The 25,319-nt window shown below is 36.6% G+C and overlaps 1 protein-coding gene across 1 annotated transcript; it reads right to left on the bottom strand.

The window, feature by feature from the left end:
* Positions 1–1,149: 1,149 nt before the first annotated feature.
* Positions 1,150–25,310, bottom strand: LOC129280693 (radial spoke head 10 homolog B-like). Its single transcript, XM_054916707.2, has 18 exons — positions 25,041–25,310; positions 21,965–22,043; positions 21,296–21,364; positions 20,374–20,547; positions 19,454–19,660; positions 17,210–17,386; positions 15,595–15,742; positions 14,664–14,794; positions 13,116–13,302; positions 12,288–12,399; positions 10,930–11,107; positions 10,253–10,414; positions 9,288–9,455; positions 8,235–8,351; positions 6,621–6,717; positions 4,840–4,980; positions 4,056–4,210; positions 1,150–2,722 (listed from the first exon to the last, which is right to left on the bottom strand). The coding sequence occupies exons 1-18, from the start codon at positions 25,259–25,261 to the stop codon at positions 2,510–2,512; spliced, it is 2,736 nt and encodes a 911-aa protein (XP_054772682.2). The 5' UTR covers positions 25,262–25,310; the 3' UTR covers positions 1,150–2,509.
* Between the last annotated feature and the right edge of the window lie 9 nt (positions 25,311–25,319).

The raw sequence follows: 25,319 nt of genomic DNA, 5'->3' as shown, positions 1-25,319 counted from the left end.
CTCGCCAAAAGTTAACGGCTTATGAAGCGGTCACAGCAACAAAACAGATCAAAATCAATTAAGTACATATACTTCCCATCAGTGTCGGTTTGAAATGCCGAGTACGATTATCTCCAAAGGTCATAGCGAAACTAGCGACTCCAAACCAACCAAAGCTATTACATTCTTACCAGTAGGGATTTTTCGCATCCATTGCGCAGACATTTTCTGGAACATAGAGAATCTATTGTCAAATGCCCTTCATGGCAAAGCCATGAAGGGCATTTTTTTTTGTTGAAAAAAATGGTGAATTAAAAAAATGGTTTTGTCCGTAACTCTAGACAAAGTACATATTTGTAATTTGTCATCTGCTTCGAATCTTGCGATAATCTCTATCCCAGTTCGCCAATTTTCGACAAAGACCTCTTGGCTTTTCATTGTGATTTAACGAGCATTTTCAATGCATTTGCTATGTTCTAGAATCTGTCCCTGGTGCAATTGCAAAACTCACTCCTGACATAGCATCGGTCGGTTTGGGGTCAGTTTTATTGGTGTGACTGTAGCGTAAGAATGGATCACAATTTTGTTAAGGTACATGACTTTCTGTTGGGGGGGAGCAAGGGCTTATGCGGGCTGGACATCATTCACTGACAGGAAGAAAACACACATACCCACACAAGCATGCACAAATCAGTACCTTTCACAGCACAAGGGCCCAAATTCACAAAGGTGTTTTTTGAAAACCATCGGTTGAACCCATGGTTTATGCAGATTTCCTGTATACATTATGCTTATTTACCACATATATAACAAAAATGTTCAATGCTGATGTACACTTTTGTCACAGTGTGCCAAATTTATGCCTGTTGCCATGGTTAAGCACACTATTTCATTAATGAGTCTACTGTTTTGAATTAATGAGTCCACTCTTCAGAACAGTGGACTCGTTAATAAAATAGCGTGCTTATCCATGACAACAGACATCAATTTGGCGCACTGTTACAAAAGTGCGCATCATCATTGGTAATTGTTTATTACAAGCAGTAAATAAGCATGATTTAAACAGGAATTTTGCATAAACCATGGGTTCAACCAATGGTTTTCAAAACAACCTATGTGAATTAAGGCCAAGGATTCCAAAGACATAATGCACACTTTGAAACTCTCTGATTATTGGACGGATAAATTCTCATATATATTTTTTTATTTGCTTCTATCATTTGATATACCCACGTATCTGGGGTTACCCTTCAAGTGCATACTAGGATTCCCTTTTACAAAAAAGACATACAGTTAAGGTTTTTGTAACTTTACCATTAATTACCATGGAAACATAGAGGTAGAGATGGAAAACTTAATTTCTATTGGCTACCGAATCCTGTTACCATAGTTACCATAGCAACAAAGATATATTCATAAGTCCTTTTTGATATGGGCCCCTGTACACTCTCTAGAATACCTCATCAAAGATATTCAAAAGAATTAGCCATTTCTGAGAGGATATCATAACATGTTCATTCATCAAAATAGAAACATAGAAAATGTTACAAACTGATATAGCTCTAAAAATGTGCATTACTCGAAGCAATTGAAAGCAATTTTCAAAAGGTTTTTTAAAACTTTAGTTCCTCTGGAATGCATTGGATTAGCAAGGTGAAATATCTGAATGAAATAAGGCAATAATTATAAAGACACATTTATAAATATATATACATATTTACACCATATACAAAATAATTTTCAACAGAATGTTCAATATTCACAGAAAAACAAATTTAAATTGGGTTAAAAGCTGTGAGTTCATGTGTGCCAACCACTAGAAGGCCACACAGGAAAGTATGTGTGCTCATGAAGAGTTGTAATGCTCTCAAATATCAAGGCTTGAGCAGTTGTGAGAATGGAAAAGAACTGGGGGGTTTATCAAATGGTTAATAATATGATGAAACTGCCCTTTGGTTAGACTTTTTAAATAGTTCTGTGTACCTATTGCCAGACCACATTTTACTCATTGTATGAGGAATCAGGGTGGCTACTGACAATATGATCCTCATATTTTTGAAAGCTACACATATATTGCAATTAAAATGCAGTCCTATTGATCAATGAAAGATCTTTAGTTATTCATATTTCTCCAACAATACCTCAAGGGTAACACTTCTGCGTGATGCAGCAGTTGCTGTGTTACTATTGTTGGAGAAATATGAATGGCATTCAGTGAAAGAAAGAGGCACTCTATTCAACTCGGCTAAGGCCTCTTTGAATAGAGCATCTTTCTTTCATCTTATGCGAAATCTCGCACTCATGCCTATTTGTATACTGACTTATTTATTTCTTTATTCAAATCAAATTGTTGCTGGAGTGGACTTGACCTATATACTTCAGTCACATTTCCCCTACGAAAAAATAGCAATTTTTTTTACCAGCTACACGAGGTGGTTTGAATAAAAATACATATAACTGCTGTTTTTACCCACAGTACGCCGCTGTAGAGAAAATGTGACTGAGTTATTACCAAATGAATAAAAGACAATTATTTTCCCTTGGTGGAACTATTTGACTTTGACCTTTCAACTCTCTCTTCACTGATTGACCCATCGATAGTCTCGTTACCAGCCCCTGTTTCGGATGCTGCGGCGGCTAGAGCCAGGGCTCGTGCTTCTTCGGCTTGCTTTTCTGCTTCGCGAAGAGCTTGGATCTTCTTTAGCCGTTCCTCGCGTTCACGCTCAGCCTGGAGGCATGCCAGCTAAAATAAGGAATAAAAAATAGCATTGATAGTTTAGGTAACTTAATCAGATTAATTTCCAACAGGGCATCTCAAGAAATTTACGTTCAACTAAAAATCCAATGGAAGTCCATGAATCGAGCACAATTTCTTTGAACAATACAAATTCACAGCTTATTTCCTTTCAATTACGACTCGGCATACTTGCAATGCGCCATTTCACTTTTTTTATTTTAGTTACGCTTGTTTTGAAATTGAACATAAGCTTCTTGCATAGCCCCATATTGCTTGACGGGTTCAAAATTTTACAGCAGCTTTTTCTATCACCCCATGAGGTGCCTTCAAATTAATTGTTGAGCTTCTGATGTTGGGTCAATTGCAAAGTCAGCACTGTGCCAAAAGTAAAATGAAGCTGGTCCAGGGTCCCATTTCATAAAGCTTTTTATAATGAAAAATACACTATCAGCCAATCAGATTAAAGGATTTCAGTAGCTTTTAACTGTTACTGCAAATTTTATATTTGTAACAGTTTTATGAAACGGGCCCCTGGGACGAATCTCAATCCTTGAGCTATCAATGATGTGATAATTTGTCAACTTAGATCACGCTTTTCAGCTGAATTGTACTTCCAATTCCAAAATAAACTCAGACCACTCATTGAATATCTACTTAGAAATGGAAGGATTGAAAGGAAAAACATACTAAGTAGGCTTCCCACCAACCTCTCTTGTACCAGTCATGTTCATATCGCAATGCCCATATTTCAGATGTACGCTTTAATGTTTCAATAAAATTGATTTAACTTTGGGTAGTTAAATGTGCAACAATTTTCTACAACTCAACGTCCAAGTATTATTTGTGATTTCAAGCAATAAGCACAGTATAACATTTTGAATATTAATTTAAGCACAACAGGACATTTCCACGTGATAGAAATTATAAACTCAATTCAAACTAATAATCCTAACTTTTAAGAAAATTTAAAAACTTTTAAAAGAATACTGAAACTGGAATCTTTTTTCTTCAACTTAGCCTTCTCTATGTTTTTTCTAATGATCTTATCTTTATTCTCCTTCAGCTTTTCATCCTTTTCACTGTCACTATCATTGCCACTATCAGCACATTAAACGATCAAATTTTTTGCATATCCGACCCCCATTTTTCTCTATTCTTTATTCAATTTGTGAACTGCTCGAGCCATGAAACTTTGTTAGCATACATGTAATAACAAATCATCTGATCTGCAGAACTGAGACAAATGATGGTTTTACTAATAGGGATCAATGAACAAATTTTATGAAATTGCCCTTTAATAGAAAAATATTTAATGACAGTTATCAGAGTGAATACCGACCTTCTTTTCTTCTCTGACTGTGATTCTCTTGCTCTGAACATCTCTCATGTGTTCGTGAGCTGGGAAGAGCTTCCTCAAGAAAAAGATGTTGATTTGATGCGTCCAGAAATTGAACCTTCTCGTCTCCTCATCCATCTCTTCCTCCATTTCCTCAACTAAAACAAAAGATGAATTGTGAAACATCATGAAATATTGAAAAATAAGTATTAAAATATGAAATATCAAGAACTAAGTCTTAAAATATCATGAAATAATAATAAAATATCATGAAATATCATAAAATCAAAGAAAAATCAAAGAGATAAAATATCCCTGTCATCGCTCTCATAATCAAATTGGCCTACAAGATAAGTGTAAATAAAAAGTTTTGAAAGATGTTCAATACAATAAAAAGAATAAATCAAAACCTTTGTTTGATATTTTGATGAAAATTTAGGACAACTCACAAATTTTCTCAAAACACTGGATGTAAATATGAACCAGGGAAGAAGCAACTGGTTAGTAATTTCCAGTAAGAAATGTATTTTCGGCAATTTGGATGTTATGAATTCAGTACCTAATAACAGTTTCAAGTGAAAATCACTAAGACAAAAACGTTTCAAACGGTTTACTGTAACCTGACAATATGCAACCAACAAAACAATAGTAAAACCAGAGGAATAATTTTTTTTTTTTTATTCATGTACGATCCTACTTTTCCCCCTCTAATACTGCAAGCATTTTGGGGCTATCAAGGTGCTTCATAAGACCTTTCATGTGTATTGTGAATAATGTAGTCCCATACCTTGTGGTTCTTGTTGCTGTGTCTCTTCAGCACCCATTGATAACACGGATTGTAATAGATGGGTCTGACTATCACTGCTTGGATTCTCACCGGCTTGTAATGACGCTACAGAAACACCTTTACCTGCCTCGGTACCTACATCTGTAAACAAAAAAAATTCCAGTTAATCATGTTTCCTATTTCACTTTCATTTTTTTTCCTTCATCTGAAAGAAAACAAAAATCAAGAAATCATCAGTGACTTTATGGCTTCAAAAAGTTTGGACATAAAATAAGGAAACAATACACACACTTGCATGATTTAGTAAAAATAAAATTTCTTCCACTTAAACTCGCAGAACACAAATGTGAAAAATACTCAAATTTGTGTGCTACAGTACCCCGGGGGGGGCACTCAGTATATAATGCATAGTGGGTATGTGCCGCGGAGGGGACCCCCATTTTTACACTCAAATTTCCGATCCAAGGCATAGCATTTTTGTCTTATTGAGAAAAAGAACAAAGAAAGCCGTTCCAAGGCATAGCATTTTCTTCTCATCGAGAAAAAAGGAAGACAGAAATCCGCTCCAAAGCGTCGCATATTTTTCGTTACGCCGTTCCGGTCGCATTGAAGCTGCAATTTTGGTGAAAAGCGGCCGAGAGCGCTGTCTGACCATCGCCTCTGCGCGAGCGCACTCGGTGGCCGTGCCCCCCGGGCTAGCTGCATCATGCACGCATGCCCGTTCCATAGGGATGCATACAAGCTCACAGGCTGGCGATCCGTTCCAAGGACCCCCGTTTTTACAAACATTTGTCGTTCCGAAGCCCGTTCCGAGGACCCTCCTTTTTACAATAAGCCCGCTCCAAGGCCCCCGTTTTTTGTCTCGCCCGCGGCACACCCCTACCACTTTTTTGGTCGAGTGCCCCCCCCGGGTACAGTACTTCATTCGATTGCAGCTCACCACATTGGATGAATGAAAATATCTGCTCCTTTACAACTTTACAAAGAATTTTGACATTTCAATGTAAGTAAACGTACGTACAATACAACTTATGAACCTACATAGAGTTGTCACTATGAAAATCAATAATAAACCAAAGATTAAAACCATGGATTTACTTCACACATTAATGTCAATAAAGGCCATTGACATCAAACAAGACATACAGTATAACAAGATGGATACCACCTGATACTAAAAATGATAAACTAAAAAAAATTGAGGGCGTTATTCTAGGCAAACCCCAACATTAAGCTGGCTTTGATAAAAGAAGAACAATAGAAACATATCAGTGTACTGTATGTTTGGGGGCAGAAAATCTGTTACAGAATAAGAAAGAAATGACTTATAATAAATTTGATACGTGTGTGATATCATATGCCATGCAGCTCTATGGAATATATTATCTGTCTCAAAACTTTAAGACAGATACATTAACTTCTTTAACTTCATGAACCATTAAAAAAATGGGAATTAATGGAACAGCTGCTTGCATAATTCACCTTTTCCCTCTCCTTTTCTTTCTTTTTCTCGGTTGGGAAAAATTTTGGGGGTCCATGGTCCTCCAAGCCCTCATCTGTATGCTAGTGACCACATGATTTCTAAAAAGGTTAAGATATGTTGTAAATTTGAATCTTAAAAAAAATCTAACTCTCCTATGCATTAATGGATTATAATCAAACCTTCACTAAAGTTCACTTACACATTTCTATATTTTGGGGGTTTGCCGTACTGAAACCAAATTATAATCAGGGTGAACCTCGCCTTTAAGTATGATACAGAGTACAATACCCACTCTCACCTGATTTGACAGTTTTATTATTGACACCTAGTGTGCTGCCCTCTAGAGGCTGTTCAGTGTGCATGCTCTCAGTGACAGCAGTTATAGACCCATGTGCCTGGATAAATTGAAGAAAAAAAAATCATTACAAAACAAGAAGATAAATAGGGAAAATTGATTAAGCTTAAATTTGAAGGTAGTAACATACCCTGGACATGAAAAGATCTGTTGCATTTTAATATGACATTTAGTTGACAAATCACCAAACTGCAACCGCATTTATAGATTTGCTGGGCCATTTTCCCCACAAGCTCAGAATATATTCCACATGTCACTACAATTGACATCGATTTGGACAACCATTAAAGGGGAATCCTACCCAAATAAAAACTTGTTTTTATAAGGAAAAGAAAAATCAGACAAGTTGATAGGTGAAAGTTTTAACAATATTGGACAAACAACAAGAAAGTTATGAATTTTTAAATGTTATAAATATTGGTAATCACTATACCCATGGAGACTTCAAATTGGCCGCATATGGGATGTCATAGTGATGTAAGGCAAGGACTACTCTTCCATGTACTCCAGTACATATTATGGCTAAAATGTCATTTTCCCCAAAAGTTTTATTTCAAATTATATTTTTCTTCCATGAGGACATAAAACAATATACTACCTGGGTTATATTTAGATTACTGCCCCAGGGGAATGGACACTTAGGAGAAAACCACAAATCCCTGATAATAAAGTACATGGCCTATGGGAAAGTTGTCCTTGCCCCGGCCTTGTCATAATTTACTTACCCAGTTGCCAATTTGAAATCTACATGGTATTAGTGATCTCAATTTTAAAGCAGCTATAACTTTCTTATTGCTTGTCCGATTTCTTTCAAACTTTCACCATTCTGTTTCATTTATTTTTCTCCGTCCCAACACATCATTTTATGGCCAAGGCTGGATTCCCCTTTAAGAATTCACAACATGACATACATGTAGGTTTAAAGTTCATATAAGACAAGATCAATATATTTACTATTTTTAAGATACATCTATTACTCTGCTAGAGACTAAGCCAACAGAATATGGACAAGTGATTCGTACAGGCATGACTTCATGAATAAATGTCAATATTTAAAGTTGTAATTTTTCAATAACTTTAGCTGAGATGCATTTACAATTATGCATAAGGGATGTAGTCAGGGCCAGCCTCAAGGCAAAATTTTGCCGACCTTGGCTCCAGTTTCAGCCTCAGTTTATATGACAAGGTTTACCAGCGGCCTGGTGACACGGAGGTACCAGCCTTGACTGGTATGCAGGGATAGTGCAGGTAACTCCTTTTTTATCTATAAATTCTCTTTTTTTTTTTTAAAGGGTCAAATTTCACAGAATTTGAATGAGAATATTAGAACAGCTACATGCATACATCAAGTACAAGAGGAGAAAAATTGAGGGTTAGATACATGTATACTGTTAAAAAAGGTCAAATGAATTGCCTGTTTGGCTTTTATTTTCCACAGTATAGTCTTTTTGTAAAATTGTGCATAATTTTTCAAAGCATCTTTATGAAAGAGTTCACTTGTACTTATAAACACAGAAATATCTACATGTATGTTTGGGAACAGGCGGATATTCTCACCTCTACTTTACCATCTGATGCCTTCCTTACGACCTCTGATGATGACATCGCTCGTAGCGGAGGAGAACCATAGTTAGATGTACGGGGTGAGGCAGTTTCATCCCCATCGTCGTTGTGCTGTATACAGATAAAACAAATATTGTTTGTTACGTGTTATGCTTCTTGGAGGCCATTTTTTCATTGCTTAAAAGGGATTTAAAATCGATCCAATCGATCTTTGTGCCCATAAAATAGATTCAAATTTTAAGGCCATTTCATCAAACTTATTATATATATCTGGCACTACAAAACCTACATAAATTAGCCAGGTATCAATTTTAGAAAAGAACCCATTTGAAAGAGGAGACCCTCAGCTTTACAATGATGTATAACTCACTCCTATTGGATGAACCTAACCCACTTTACAAAGAGTGTTTGTGACCATATAATGTTACTTTGATGAACAAAGGATTAAAATTGACCAATCTGTTCAAACGCACTTATCCTCCCACTCTTGGGTAAAGGGGACAAAAAGAGGATTAGAAATCAATACATTCTTCATAAAACGTGCAACTATAATCACCCGCAAAGTTGGCTCACTATTCAAGCACATCCTGGTCATTGTTATGAAAAGAAACAAATGCAAGAACTTGCCGAGTTTTTAATGTATGAAGTTCAAAGCAAGGGGAACATTTTGGATTTTAGAAAGAAGACTTAATTGCAATGAAATCCTTCAAAGACAAAATCTGGGTATAACTATAAACTGTTTAAAAAGCATTCTGTGATTGTTTGGGACATCCAATTTGTTATGGTACATGGAAAAACAAATACACTCTTTCAGAATATACCAAAAAACTGACATTTTACCATTCTGACCAAAAACTACCATTCATGCCCTCCAACAAATTTCAAATGTACAGCACAGCTTCTTGTGGGTAGGGGTGCCTGGTCACATGTCCCATCACATGATCGTATTTCAGGCCAATCATATTTGCAAGATTGTAAGTATGAAGAGTGAAGCTATGATCATTATTGATAATAATTATATTAGGCCTGAGAAAGAGAGCAACTTACGTGACTTGTTCTTGATGTTGACCCATGCGTAGTTGAGCTGTAGCTTGTATGAGTGTGATTGGAGATAACAGTGCTAGGTCTAGGGGTCGTAGGGTCTTTGATCACTTCCTCTGTGACATAGTACATGGCACAACCTATCACTGCTTCAAAGAAGTCTAGGAAGGTCATCTGAAATCAAATAATGGAACAATCCAATTCAAAATCTCAGGGCTAATAAAGGGAGCAAGGCCGTATTCTAAAAGGGCACTTAAAGGAAAGGGAGTGTGTTGCTCACTTTAGGGCTGGAGCATCCAAAGCCATTAAAAAAGGCATTAATTGTAAAATGTGATTTTGAATGGGATACATGCACCAAGACTAGTTTATGCTTAATTCTACAAATGTTTGGAAGGGCATTTGTCATTTCAAAAACTTGATTACCCCATCATGATCTAAGTTCATTGACCCTAAATGACATTTGACCTTGGTCATATGACCTGAAACTAGGGAAGGATGTTCAGTGATACTTGAATACCCTTATGTCTAAGTTTCAAATAAGGCCATATCCACAAGTTATCCTTAACTTATTCTTGGCTAAGATTTCAATGTTGATGACGCAGCCACCATCACCGCTGCTGCCGTCACTGTCCAAAAAAAGGCACCTATAGTCTCGCTCTGCTAATCAGGAGAGACAAAAAGTAATCACAATAATGTAATATACAACACTGAACTTAACTTAGTACTCCAAATGTAGGACATACAGGACCAAAGGAGCTTTTTCCAAAGTTTTTTTTTTTTCAATTTTCTGATTTAAATATTGCTTCTCAGCCAATCAAAATCAAGGAAAGTTGTCAGACAACTTGTCAGATCTAAATATTGACAAAACGCTCCCCCTGGTTCCAGTAAGTGATGGGTTAGTTAATTAAAAGCAAACTTTGTATGGGGGGAGTAGATCTACAAACACAGTTATGCATGCAATCCAAGCTAACCTCGAGTTCAAGATTGCAGTCCTTAGAGTCGTACGCAGCGGGATCATCACAGGATAAGATCTCTAAGATGCGCCGAGCAGTCAGGTTGTCGTTCACTAAACTATACTCATTCATAGTATACAGGAACTCCCTCATCTTTAGGACGGAATCATATGGCTTGTACTATAGCAAGATAAAGGGGTGGAAAGGGATGGAAATATAATAATAGGATTCATTATTGCAATAACAATTGCCAATTTAACATCAGAATGTTTGCTATTCCTAAATTCCACATATTATTAATTTTTTCTCTCTATAAAGTTATATTTCCTATTAAATCTTGATTTTGTGTAACAAATTGCATCTTCATTGATTTTCCCGCTAAATGCATTTATAACAAAATGTTTGATAAAACAGTTATTTCAATATCATTGAGATAAAAAACATAAATTTAAGTTAAGGGCTATAAAAAACACCAATAACACAATTGACTATCTTTCTTATTTAAATGTAATATAAGAATGCTTCTTTGGGGCAAATTATTAAGATCTACAATCAAATTATCAGAAATACTATGCCCATTTATTTATAAAACCTGATAGATATTGTGGAGAATTACATAGGTTCAGGAGCCTGATTAAAACTCAAGACCAACGCCTACACTCTACTTGCCATAACCGAAAGTGTCTTTGACCTACCTTAGAAGGTATGCTGATATCTTGATAGACCTCATAGCATCTGTCCATGTACCCCAGTGCATTGACAGCGTGGGCCTCGTCATACAGGAAGTTACCCTGGACGTCACACCCAAATGGTACTATGTTCTCTGTGATGGTCTTAGACAGACACCAGGCTAGTACAGGACCAGATCCAGGTCTTAAAGGACAAAATAGGATGGAGGATAAGTGATTAATAGATGGGCACTGGGCTTCAGATTTGGAGTCTGGAGGCCCTCTATGTTAGCTATGGGGAACAGAGCTTCCATACATCAGCAGCCAATCTGGGCCCTGTCTTACAAAGAGTTGCAAATGATCCAATAAATCACAACTATGGACGGCCAGCAACGTCATCATCTAAAATGCTTGTTTGTTCAAAAAAAATTCTAGATATGAATGTATATCCATAAGTTCATTGATTTCTTGACAATTTAGTGTGTTCTCCTTTGTTTACAATGGAAATTTTACAAATTTCCTGCAGAAAAAATTATGACACTGATGGATTTCCATTGAGTTACGATTGATTGGATCAATCGTAACTCTTTGTAAGACGGGGCCCAGGACTACATAGTATTCAGATAAGAATGTGGGTCTATACATGTACATGGTCTGTCTTTCTATAAAGAACCAAATTCAATAATATCTGATTTCACAGGCAAGCATAGGACTAGTTCCAGACCTTATAATACAAAATAGGATGGAGGATAGGTGATAAATAGATTCACTCATATAAGAATGTGAGCTTATGAGTCTATACATATTCAGTCTTAAAACAAAAGAACCAAATTCAATAACAAATGGTATAACCCCGAACTGTGCAATGCTCTATAAAATGGTCTTAAAAAGACAACGTGTAGGCATATGGCTGGCTCTGGAGCTTAACAAACAAACAGGCCAAGCATATTAAAGTGATTTATGACTTTAATCATATTATATAAAAAAAATACACATCAGTAGGGGTATACGTAAGAATTAATGCAAGAGGTATCGGACCAGTTTTACTGAGTTTGGAGTATGATAATGAGAATCCTGGTAAAAGTCACTATGGCCAAATATGGGTCATCAGAGTCTTCTTAAAAGATCTAATGCCAAATAGACTACAATTTTCTGAAAGCATATTCACTTTCAATTCAATTCAATTCATTTATTTTATTTCAGATGTTACAATATAAAATGTACAAAGGTTAAAAAACAGGTAGCACCTCAAAAAGCTTACGTTAGTCAAGCAACATGCTCCCTTACAAAGAACCAAAAAATATCAACATAACATAATTTTTTAAAATTATGTTCATGAAATTGGTAAAGTCATGCAAAAAGAAAATACATTTGGGATAACTCACTCGTATTGATCCTTGTAGAGATAATATGACAGTGTGATGATGTGATTCAGAAATTCTCTCATCAGAAGCTTGTCCAAGGGAGAATGGATGTCTGTTGATGTCTTGTCTGCAGCTGATACAAGAATTGTAACAGAATGGAAATAGAAAAGTCATAATAATGCAATAATAAATTAAGCTGATGGTCATGTACTCAGGCAGTCTGTAATTGGTATTAATAACAATTCCTCAACATAATCACCATCAAACTGGTGGTGGTTTTATTGAGTAGTCAGTACTGCACCAAACTACCAAGAAGACATGAATGCTAGTTGGTAACCAACAACAGATGGTAATCTAAAATATAATGTGCTGTATCTTGCCTTATCCATCTTAGATTTTGATTTACTGGCAAACCATATTACCATGGGAATGACAATTAATAAGCAAAAGTTATCATTAATGATTACATAATATGGACTAGTACTGAGGGAGACACAACATTATTTCTCCCAAGTCAAAGATGAGGGCATTTCTACTCAGGGGAAAAAAAAACAATTTCCCCAACATTTAGATAGTCTAAATTAATATACTATAATTTATTTTTTGAGAACTTATTCTCACAAGGACTCTGTGCCTTTTCTCAAATTTTTTTTTTTTCAACAAAATATTCAATCAAGGCCATTAATGATATGATGTTATTTTGTATTATTTTATGCCCTCCTAACTGTTTGCATTGTAAATAAGTTATGTTACACCTATTTGAGTTTGAATAAATAAACAAACTGAATTGAACTGAATTATTGAAATTAATAATAAGCTTTATGCAATAGAGCTCATCTTTTGGCTTACCTAGTATTCTATCCATCTCAGCTAATGTTGCGTCAAGATGGTGAAGACGGGAATCCTTGAGAAACCTCCAGAACTGAAGCCTCGTCATGATGAAGGTATTATCAGGCGATGCATCATGGCCGAGACCACTATAGTAGGAGTACACCTTCTTCAATGCACTCATGTGACGCAGAATCACAAACATAACCTGTAAAGAAATAATCACTCTCTAAGTTATCATTTTTCCCCAACTTGAAAAGACTGAGCTATTTCAGATGAGTTGAAGGCTACAGGGGGCCACAACGTAATATACATTCATGATGCTATCAAGTAATGCATCATGGCCGGGACCGCTATAGTAAGAGTACACCTTCTTCAATGCACTCATGTGACGTAGAATCACAAACATAACCTGTACAGAAATAATCACTCTCCAAGTTATTTTTTTCCTCAACTTGTAGACTAAGACTGAGCTACTTCAGAGGATTTGAAGACTGCAAAATACCTTCATATACCATCATGATGCTATCAGGCAATTCACTGTGGTCGAGACCACCATAGTAGGAGTGCACGTACACCTTTTTCAATGCATTAATGTGATGAAGAATCACAAACATAACCCGTATAAGAATTAAACTTTGTCTAGCTTACTTATACTTATTTTATGCCCTTATCTTTCATCCATTTATAGAAATTGCTGAGAATTTTCATATAACATCTATATTTCAATTCTGCATACAGAAGGTATAATTATATATCTTTTAAGCAGTCATATGATATCCCTCGTAGTTAATTATATTACATAGGTTATGTAGATTCGAATCAGTGATAGGTCAATACGCCATCACGTGACCATAGCTGCGAGGATCGCATTTCTTATATTCTAGGTTTTGACGTCACCTCAGTGAATAGAACTGCGTTGTATTGTCAATTGCGGCGTTATATTCACTAAGGTGAGTCATTCGCTGCTTACAAGTTGCGTAGTCAGGTAGTTTATTTGATGTACGCGCTAGTTTTAACGCGTCGATTGCATGAAGAATGTGCTTAACGTATTTTAAAAAAAAAATCGATTATGACGTAGATGGATTAGAGCTGTAGCAAGAATTTTGGGTTGAAACCAGATGATGAATGCAATTTCTGATGGCGGATCCACATAGACTATATAATATAACAGATATTGCCTGGTCTATCGTTTTAATAAATAACATTTCAACTCCCCTCCGAAGCTATATGTTTCCCTCGAAAGAATATTTTCCCTCAGTGCTGCGCTTTTCGGGAAAAATATAGTCCCTTGGGAAAAATATAACTCAGTCGGGGAGAGGAAATGTTATATTCAAACTCTAGGTAGGGAATATCTGTATAATGTTACATGGTGAACCTCCAGTGGGGGGGCGTCCTTAGAAGAACAAAAGCAAATTTCAATGAGTTATGCAATGAGCCATGTGTGTTGCTATGTCAGTGCATGAATTATCTTTTGTCAGCATTCTTGAGCCCCCCCCCCCCCCAGTTAGAAATTACCATAGAAAACATCACCCAAAGCGAGTTGGTCTAATCACTCATATCCTTTACCTGCTGCAATTCATCTTCTTTCTCCTCAGCACTGAATTCATTCAGTAAATGCTGAAGGTCAAGGGTCAAAGATGGACCGAGGGTATTGCGACTCTCGTCGGTCCTCGCTGTCAGATCTCCCACATGTTGTTCTGGAGTGAGGAAGGCATGAAAAGATCAAGATAGTCATAAGGGGTGCCATATTTTAATTCTATTTTATTTTTATAAAGAAGCTATTAGAATTCCTTTCTAAAACATCTTCAGCATCAACCAACACACACGTCCGCAGAAATATCAACAGCAACACATAAGAGATTGTGAGTGACATAATCAACTTTCTTATTTGCACATCATTGTATTGTGCATAATAAATATTTTGTAGGCAATAAGCAAAATTGTCTTAACTTTTTTACATCTGATTTGAAGAAAGGGAAAAAATACACGGGGGCTCGGGCCATTTGGCCCCTGGAAAATCCCCATTCTCTGCAATGTTAAAGCTTCCCCAATGTTGCAGATTTGGCCAATAAATTGTGAAAAGGAGACATGGAAAATAAAGTAATATTTTGCATTATCATGAAATGCTTGTTTGAGTTTTTTTAAAATCAAATCATCTTTCCATTAGTGTCAACTTCCCCTTTAAGGATTTCAGAGAGATTCACGAAATAAAAGGGGGTCTAGAATTTGAATTGCTCTCAAGCATGACATGTGGTGATACTGTGCAAAAGCCGTTGAATCTCTCATCATCAGCTAATAACCATAATTTCTTAATGCTTTTATGCCATTTTTTTAAACAAATGATCAATATTTTTGCTAGTTCATGTAGCTAAAGAGTAATGCTCTGGGTCAAGTTACACCTTTTTTTTTAAATCCAACATTCAGAAAATCTTGCAATTTAACTTCTTGCGAGTTTTGAGATATGTGATCAGATATTCATATCAGTTTTGGATAGTACCTGGTCCTGCTGGGTCTGGGGTCCTGGTCCTGATTCCTGATAGGTCTGGGGTATTAGTCCCATCCATCGTGAATTGAGGGTACTCTGCCATCCTATCATCCACAAAGATCCCATCAAAGATACGACCATTCTTGAACGTGAAAACACCCTATGAAAAAAAAAAATCACACAGGTCATAAATCCGTATGTTAAGCTGTGGTGATACAACATTTGCTCCTGCAACATTTGCTTTGGGCTTTTTTTAGTCTAAGAAGTAGGGTTAGGGTAGGGTATAAGTCTTAATCCAGGGTTGAAGTTGGACATTTGATTAGTGTGTAGAATTTATGGCGGAGCAATTGTCGCTGGAGCAAATGTCATGGAACCAAAGCTGTAAATAAGTGTTAGCACTAGAAGTGAAACTGAACAGGCTCGTTGGCACGAATTCACAAAGGTGGTTTTGAAAAACCATCGGTTGAATCCACGGTTTATGCACATTTCCTGTATGAATTACGCTTATTTACCGCGTATAATAAGCAATGACCAATGCTGATGTGCGCTTTTGTCACAGTGCGCCAAATTTACGCCTGCTTTCATGGTTAAGCACGCTATCTTATTCAGGATTCCACTGTTTTGAAGAATGGACTCATTAATTCAAAACAGTGGACTCATGAATAAATAGCATGCTTAACCATGAAAACGGTGTCCAGTTGGCACACTATGACAAAAGTACGCATCAGATTTGGACATTTTTTCATATACTACGTGGTATCAAATGAATCTTAATTTATACAGGAACTCTGCATGAACCATGAGTTCAACCGATGGTTTTCAAAACTACTTTTGTGAACTGCGGCCTTAGAATCTGATTGACCTAACTTCAAAAGGTGGTTTGTTTTGAATGTGTGGTTTGAAACCATGGCTTATACAGATTTCATGAACTCATTATTATCACCCTTAATTCAGTGTTTATATTGATAAAGTACCAGTATCCTATAATGAATGCATTGTTATCACAGTGCTATATTGATGCTTGCTACTAAGGTTACAGCATTAGCGAACCAATTTTTTACGTAAAATTAATATAAGTCCTCTCCCTTTGCAAAATCATTCAAATCCTGTTGGTAAACTGACATGTCAAACCAAACAGTGTCCTGCCTGAAGACGCTGTACAAATCACTATGGAAGCACACAATGCAAAGAACTGGGCTCGATTATTCTAGTGTAGGTCAAAAGTAGCCTAAGCATATTACACTCATTTTAAAATTCATGGGAATTCACCGATGGAATATCAGGACCCTGTTGTATTATTTATGGGTTTTTGATAGATTCAAATGATCAATTCACATTATGATTTTAAAACTAACTTAATAACTACACAAATTTAGATCAATAGCGACTTGAGCTTGATCTGAATATAAATATTATGCTTTTTGTATAGTGTTTAATGCATCAGAGATATGTCTCTAAGTGCTTTACAGATACAAAATTACGCCAGCTATCTACTGCATCTCTTTGTAATACAGAGCCCAGATGATCTTGCCTGTGGATTTCTTATATTCAAGGCAAATAATTTCACCTTTTGAATAAGCTGCACCCAAAAATATATTTTGCTGACAACACATTATATTGTACTTACCCTGCCACTCTTCTTATCATTCATCCATTCTCCTTCGTACTTTGCCCCGTTCGCATAGAGGAATACGCCGTAACCATGACGTTTACCATAAACAAAGTCCCCAATATACTGATTGCGTAGTGGATACTGTGAACCGGGAAGACGCTTGAGGTACCAGGTGTGCTCTCCATGACCATGCTGTGAGGAATTTAGAAGTGACACGCACAAATACTGATATTTGGTAACAAATAGGGTATACATGTATCATTAATGATAATAAAACCAAGATTTATATAACACTGGTTGAGGTCTCTATACCTACATGAACACTATAATTATCTCGTTATCATAAAGAGAACTATAATCATCTCTTAATTGAATTCAATTATTATCCACTTATTGTACATGAATGCTATCATGCTATTGTAACACTAAATGAATATTCTTATCCTATGTGAGCTGAAAGAATTTAAAGTGACATGAACATTGAAAATAATGATAAAAAATTAGTAGTAGTATAAACACACTGACATGCTAAAAAATTGTACATGAACATCATTGGCCCATGCTGACATGCTAAAAAATTGTACATGAACATCATTGGCCCATTGTTACGCTGATTGAAGTCTGAAATACGATCTAAACCCCATTATCATATTATAACCCTGAATAAAGGCTTCCATCCTACCTGAATACCATTATCCCACTACATAGGCGGTGCTGCACCATCCCGAGTTTGCTCAATCTCGAGATTTTAGCCCGATCAGCCCTCTTCGCGATTAATCTCGAGATTAAACCCCGTCTGCACCATCCCACGAAGAGCGATTCCTGCTCGAGCGAGGCAACAAGCCCGATATTACGAGCATGCGCACTTTCGGATCTTGGAGTTTCAACGGCCCGCGCTTTTGAATAACTTCCCGCGATATGCAAGCAATGTACTCCTTTCACTAGCACTTTCGCCGAATTCAACCGGTGTTATGCAACAATCCTCTCAGCTCAGCGAGTGAAGAAGTGATGTATTCTTCGTTAAATATGATGGCGGAGTAGGAGGCAACGACAGAGAGAGAGAGAGGGAGAGAAGGAGGAAAGAAATGCTATTTGCTCACATTTTGCGAAGGAATAAGACAACACTGCTGTCAGTGTTGTTATTGAATATGACCATCGTCGATGAGCGCCTCCCCCTTCGGTCTGGTCTCTCCCAAAATCCATTCACTGGTGGGACACCATCGTTGCTTATGAACGCTATTCGCATGTATAAAGTTGACTTTCGCACGTGTTTATGTTTTGACCAAGGCGGAAGTGGAACGCGAATAGCATTATGGACTGACGTCATGAATAAATTACCCCGAGTCCAATCTCGAGTGCGTCTGCACCGACGAATTAGCGGGATAATTCGTAAAATAGCGCGCTATTTTGCAAATAAACCCGAGTTGACTTGGGATTGCAATCTCGAGATTAATCCTACGAACTAGCGGGATAATTGCGTCTGCACCGCCAACTATCTCGAGATTTTTCAGATCGGGATAATTTGCCGGATCAGAAATAGCGCGCTAATTTGAAAACTCGGGATGGTGCAGACGGCCCTCATGTTTCAAACTATAAACTCCTTTATGAGCCCCATTATCCCTCTCTGATACTCAGTGAACACCGTAATCCTACTATTATCCCACCATTACACGGAATGATAACTGAAATAGTACCTGAATACCATCACCCCTGAGCAACATCATCACCACTATCACACTGAATCAACACTCTCGTATCTGAACATTGCTTTCCCATTGTAACACTGAACAAAGAATAAAATGCTATCTGAACTGAAACAACTACCCTACAGTAGCATTGATTAAATGACTGCCTTGACACCAATATCCAAATGTAACACTGAATACACTCTTCTAGCTGAACATCTTTACCCCACTGTAACAGTGAACAAAGCATACAACTAAACTAAACTGACACCATTATCCCATTGTAACACTGAATGAACACTATAATGCCATCATCCCCATTGTAACACTGAAAAAAAACTGAACACCATGATTACCCCATTGTAACACTGAACAAATTAACTGCCTGAACACCATTACCCCAATTGTAACACTGAACAAAGAATGCAATTAATCTGAACTGACAACTTTATCTCACTGTAACACTTAATGAACATACGAATCACACCTGAACATAATATCCCAATTGTAACACCAAAGAACTAGCTGAACACCAGTGTCCCATTATAACACTGAGCAAACACTTTACTCTTACCTGAACACCATTATCCCATTGTCCATTGTAAGATTGATTGAGGTCTACCCATCTCATCATGCCTTGGCCATGTCTGTTGTTATTTGACCACTCTCCTTCGTAGACGTTGCCTGATCGGTAACGCCTAACACCGTACCCCTGGCGTTTGTTGTTCACCCAGTCTCCCTCATAAAACGAGAGTCCATCGGTGTCATAGCGAATGATACCCTGAAATGAAGAGGACGTAGGTCAGAAATTTAAACTAAGGTCTGCAAATGTGTAACTTATGTTTGACTTTCTTCTTATAATACAAATTTAATCCCAAATTATTCTTGATGCATTTCTCCTAATGCATTTTATTGCATAAAAATATCAGTCGGGACATGGTGTATGCCAATTTTCTATAATACACAAGTATTTTAGTACACAAGTACAGTACACAATTATGCAGATGGTACAGAAAGTAGATTGAACCTCAAAATAGATAATTTTTCAAATTAATTTTTAATTTATTAATTTTGCATCGTCTCTGTTTTATAAACTTTTCAATGTGACTTTTTTAAACCAGCTTTATTTAGTATAGCAATCATACAAATATTACGGTACACAGCCAATCTAAGGAAATGTTTCAAGAAAGTTATTTGAAATTGAAAAATTAATTTGATCCATTTACAAGAAAATGAATTGATTATGTTGCAAGAAGGAAACCAGCTCTTTGTTGCAAATTTGGAATCAATCATAAGATTTATGATTGATTTTGGGACCTAAAATCTCATTTTAAGTTCCCATCAACATACCAAAGGGTTGGGTTCAGGGGACTGTTTCACAAGAAATTATCATTATGGTAACATGGCTGATAGCCAATCAAGACCAAAGTTCCATTGTAATGATATGGATACTATAATCACCAGTCCTCATGAAATGGGGTCCTGTATACTTACTGTACCATGCCTCTGTCCTTGATGCCACTGCCCTGTGTAAGAAGAGGGCGATGACATGCAGCGGAATGTACCGTGGCCATGGCGACGACCCTTCTCCACCTCTCCTTCATACGTGCTATCATCGGGCCATGTATAAGTACCTTTACCTGTTATTTCATTCATGTTGAAATCACCCTTTGAAAAAAAAAATGAGAAGGAAGAAATAATCATGTTAATTCTGTGTGTATAATCAATAATTCATAAAATATCAATTTTTAACTTATGCTGAAGCAAATCTTCCATAATTTTCCACAAAACTTATCTAAAACATATTTGCACTTTTTTATTTCAATTACAATTGTAATTTTGACTTTAAATCAAACACAATATCCTTGGAGATGCAAATCATGGAGAGAGTTGGATCTCATATCTTCTTAGGACTGAAATGTTTTCTCATTTTAGGTGAAAAAAACAACAATGATAGTAAATTGCTAGTAGCATTTATCTACATAATTTCTAATAAACAAACAACAACAAAACAACTGTCGCTTTGCAAAAAAGGTATAAAAATCAATGATGAAGTGAAAAGACTTTATCCCCACCCCTTGGTAAACACAATCACAGTCATAAAATCAAATTAGGAATAAGCAATTCCTCCTTCACCATTAAGCAGGTAAAAATCTATATAATGAAAAGCAGCTAGGCTCTAAAAATGGTCAACTTCCACATCTTATTTACTACAGGAAAGCAGAATCTAATTAAAAATAGCCTAAAAATAAATAATGTGTGAAATCTAATTCTGCAGACAGCAGCACAGTAACAGTTTGAGCAGGCAAATGTTGGGAGGGTTAAACTTTTGTAAATACACAATGGGTCACCCTTCCAAATATTTGTCTGAGCAGATCGTTCTGTGCTGCTGCCTACAGATGCATGCTTGACTTACCTCATATTTGACTTTATCTGCCCATTCATATTTACCCTTGCCATGCATCAATCCTTGCGAGAACTGACCCTGAAGAAGACAATATAAATATATATATATTTTTTTATTTAGAAGTTAGGAATGTGTTTGTTATTTCCTTATATTTAAATTTTTAAAAACATATTCCTAGATAAAAACAGCTATGATTATGTTTTTCACCATTTTATGATAGACTTTTAACATATGTGTGTATTGTCATGTTTCAATTCATCTGGAATTGGGACAAAGGCATTTGTCACAATAACTTAGTTAACTTTTTTTCTGTCCCCAGCAATCCAAGACCAATATACTGCGTTATGTCATTTGAACCTCTATAATTATAATGATAATAATTATAATACTAATCACATTCAAAATTAGAGGAATTGGTCAGCTTCAACAAAGAAATATTGGAAGTTCTTTAAAAACAGGGGGTTCCAGCTAATTTCTGATGATAAAAAATATGATGAGTTAAACCTGTAGTATATAAAGTTTAAAGAAAAATAGACTGTTGTATTCATATAATTTGTAAATTTATGGTCTTAGTGCAATTTATTCTGAACAAAAGTAGTGGGAAACGTTGTACAGTTAAAAAAAAAGAAAGTAAGTATCCGTGTGGTCTTTAAAAATGTTAATAGTTTCTTTCCTTACCTTGTAATGATGTCCACCACTGAAAGCAGCTATGCCTTCATTATCTTGATAGAGACCACGTACCTTCTCTCCTTCATAGCTGTAACGAAAAATGAAGCTATATTCAACTCATGTGAATAATACTCTACCCAGGGGCAGATCCAGGATTTTCCAAAAGGGGGGGGGCCCATTATCCCGCAGAAAGATTTGACAAGCAAAAACAAAAAAGGAGGAGCACACTTCTGCTTTAACAGCATTTTACATTACAAATTTTAATTGTGCCTCTCAAAAGGGAGGGGGGGGGGGGGCACGGGCCGCCTTTGCCCCCCCCCCCCCTGGATCCGCTAGTGACTCTACCATACAGTTTCCATCAATACACCACAATGGTCGAAAATAAAAAATACTTAAACCCCCATAAATCACAATTTATGTCTTTTGAATTAATAATATCTAAAAGTTAGTTATAGTCTAGCTCTATTCCAAAAAGTTATATACATATAGATCTATGTGCTCCTGTGGGTGGCCATCCCCAGTGAGTGGGCGGGGATGAATAAAAACTAAACATAAAAAGGTATTTTTGATATCCCTTTGGAAATCAACTTGGGACAGTGTCAGGTAGGTTCAAATGCATCAAAATATATACTCAGCGAAAGGAGTAAGCATAAATATTATTAAATAAGTCTCATTCAACATCATTAGAAATCGATAACATTAATCAAGGACAGAAGAATGACAGTCTCTTATTAAACTTTTAACTGTTGAAACTTTGATATACAGTACTTAAGCTTTATTTGTTCAATTTTATTACTAATATGATTTTTATTAAAGAGAATGAAGTCAATGGTCCATATTTTGCTGCAGAAAGGCTTATTCACACAGCTAAATAAAAATTTGCTTCAGGGAGGCCGCTCAACAGAACTATTTTTCTAGATGGGTCCAGTGAGCAGCCACCCTATGTAAAATGTGTACACAATGCAGGTATTTGTATGAGGTTGTACTCTTCTCTAATTTTTTTTTTTGACATGGATATTGATGAGATCACCACTTTTGACAAATTTAATGGAATTCTACACTACAGGATATGGTTACTTCTCATAAAGTATGGAGTGTAAAATATTAAATTTGATGTTGATTTTGTTTTTGATTTTGTCACAAATACGGTGCTAAATGCACACCAAAATGATAGGCAGCTATCACTAGTGTGAGGGGGCTGCACACTGGACCCCTAACACCTCTATTTATGGTAAGGATCTTTGTGCGGGTCTCGATTGATAAATTTAATCACACTGGGGCTGATTGCACAAAAGGTTCTTTGCAAGGAAGGTCTTTCGTATGGCCGATTTATTATGACGCGCTTTATGAAGCTCCTTTTTTAAATTGGTTATAAACTATTATTCAACTCACTTTTAAATTGGTTTTTATGTGATGACATAAAATATTAGGCCTACATCATTTATAAACAATGACATTTGTTCATTCAAACAAATTAATAAAATACATACGTGTATGTTTGCAGGTACTTTATTAAAAAGGCGTTTCATACGGCGCATCATAATATATCGGCAACACAAAAGACGTTCCTTGCAAAGACCCTTTCGTGCGGCGCAATCGGCCCCTGATGCCTGTACTCTAGTCTAGATCACTTTAGACTCCCTCTCAAGATTTTTTTGTTTTGTTAAAAAGTGATAGTTCAAAGCCTCTTTTAGAGTATAGGTTCTATCTTGCATAAAGCTCAGCGCATGAAACTGAGGAAGGGTAGCTGGGTGATAATGCAGTTTCACACCAGCCGACTTTGAGAGAAATTCACTACCAGTAGTCTACTGAGTAGATCTAATTGTTCGCTAATGTCAGAGCAAGTCTCTCAATCACATTTCAATATACCCACAGCTTTCCTGAATATTGCGATCGGGAACGGCTGTATTTCGGCTTTGATTTCGACTTCATCAATATCATTTGAATTCTCAGTCAAACATTGTTTCACTTGGAGTTGGATTCGCCAATATTTTGATACTCTGAACAGCGGTGGGCAGATCTATGAAGGGGACCCCATGTCTACGCACCTGACAGTAACAACTTAACTTGAATATTAATCAGTGTATCTTTTTAAATTCACAAAAAAATTCAGTTGATCAGTTGATGATGTTCTGTGTGCCAAAAATCTAAAAATTTATTTTCTTTTCACAAGAAATTTCATCATTTTTCCACCATTTTGGGCGCTAATGCAGTTTCACACCGGCCAATTACCTTATACTTTAGGGCGCTAATGCAGTTTCGCATCGAGATTAAACTAGAGCTGAAATACAGCCGATCGCGATAATTGGAAAAGAGGTGGGTATATTGACCTCGAAATGTGACTGAGAGACTTGTCATGACATTTGGGAACAAGTATTGGAGATGAGGTATGCTGGTAATCCCCTGCGAAACTGCATTTGCGCCCCATTTTGAGTCAGATTTTTAATAAATGTCTTTCTTTCTATGTATTGCATGGGTAAAATCTGTGGTTGTCACTTATCTTCTTTTTTTAAAGTCTAGATCTAGACTAGAGACTAGACTGCAGTGTAGATTTGTAGTGTAGAATCGCGCAAATATGTGTCATGTGTGTGCGCAGACTTGGCCTGGGGACCTTACAGGCTCACTATTTTATACTAAGGCTGCGTAAGCCCTTTAACGTTAGGCCTTACCACATATTGACCTTAATAGTTAATTCTGTTGTGATCGAGTCTTTCTTTGAGTTTGAGAGACTTGCAATGACATTTGCAATCAATTAGAGCTACTGGTGGGGGAAATTCTCTCGAAGTTGGCGAAACTGCATTAGCGCCGGGTAGCTGCTGACTGCAACTTGCAATGCAAGTGAACAGACACAAGTCCCCCCCCCCCCCATTATCGCAAACACCAAAATCAATATGTGGGACTGTATTAAAGAACATGAGATTTACTTAAATACAGCTTCAATCTGGGCCCTACTTAACAAAGATATTTTCTTATTTATTATCCAATAGGTAACTTCATGAATTTATTGGTATTCAGTGGCTATTCATTATCATCAAAAAGACATTTGCAAGTTGTGAATACGAAATAAAATGAACATTTCCCTCACTGTTCTACGATTAATTCAGCAAGAGTTGGCTCGTCGTATTCTGGAGGTGGAGTTGGTACTTTCACAGGTTCCTGTTCCTCTGATGGGGACGGATCCTGCTGTTTTTCATCTGCATTATCTTCTGGTGTTTCTTCTTTTTTCTCTTCCGCCGGTGGAGGTGCTTCTTCCACTACCTTTTCTGACTTTTTCGAGCCTTTTTTGCCACCCTTTTTGGATGCCATGATTATCAAATTTTTCTTGATCGCACAAATTTGGTATAGCGCCAGCTACTGTTTCAGT

The sequence above is a fragment of the Lytechinus pictus genome, chromosome 17, assembly GCF_037042905.1.
Source record: "Lytechinus pictus isolate F3 Inbred chromosome 17, Lp3.0, whole genome shotgun sequence".
In the NCBI taxonomy this organism is placed as follows: Eukaryota; Metazoa; Echinodermata; class Echinoidea; order Temnopleuroida; family Toxopneustidae; genus Lytechinus; species Lytechinus pictus.
Note: the sequence above shows the minus strand (reverse complement) of the source record. Positions and strands in the feature narration are given on the sequence as shown.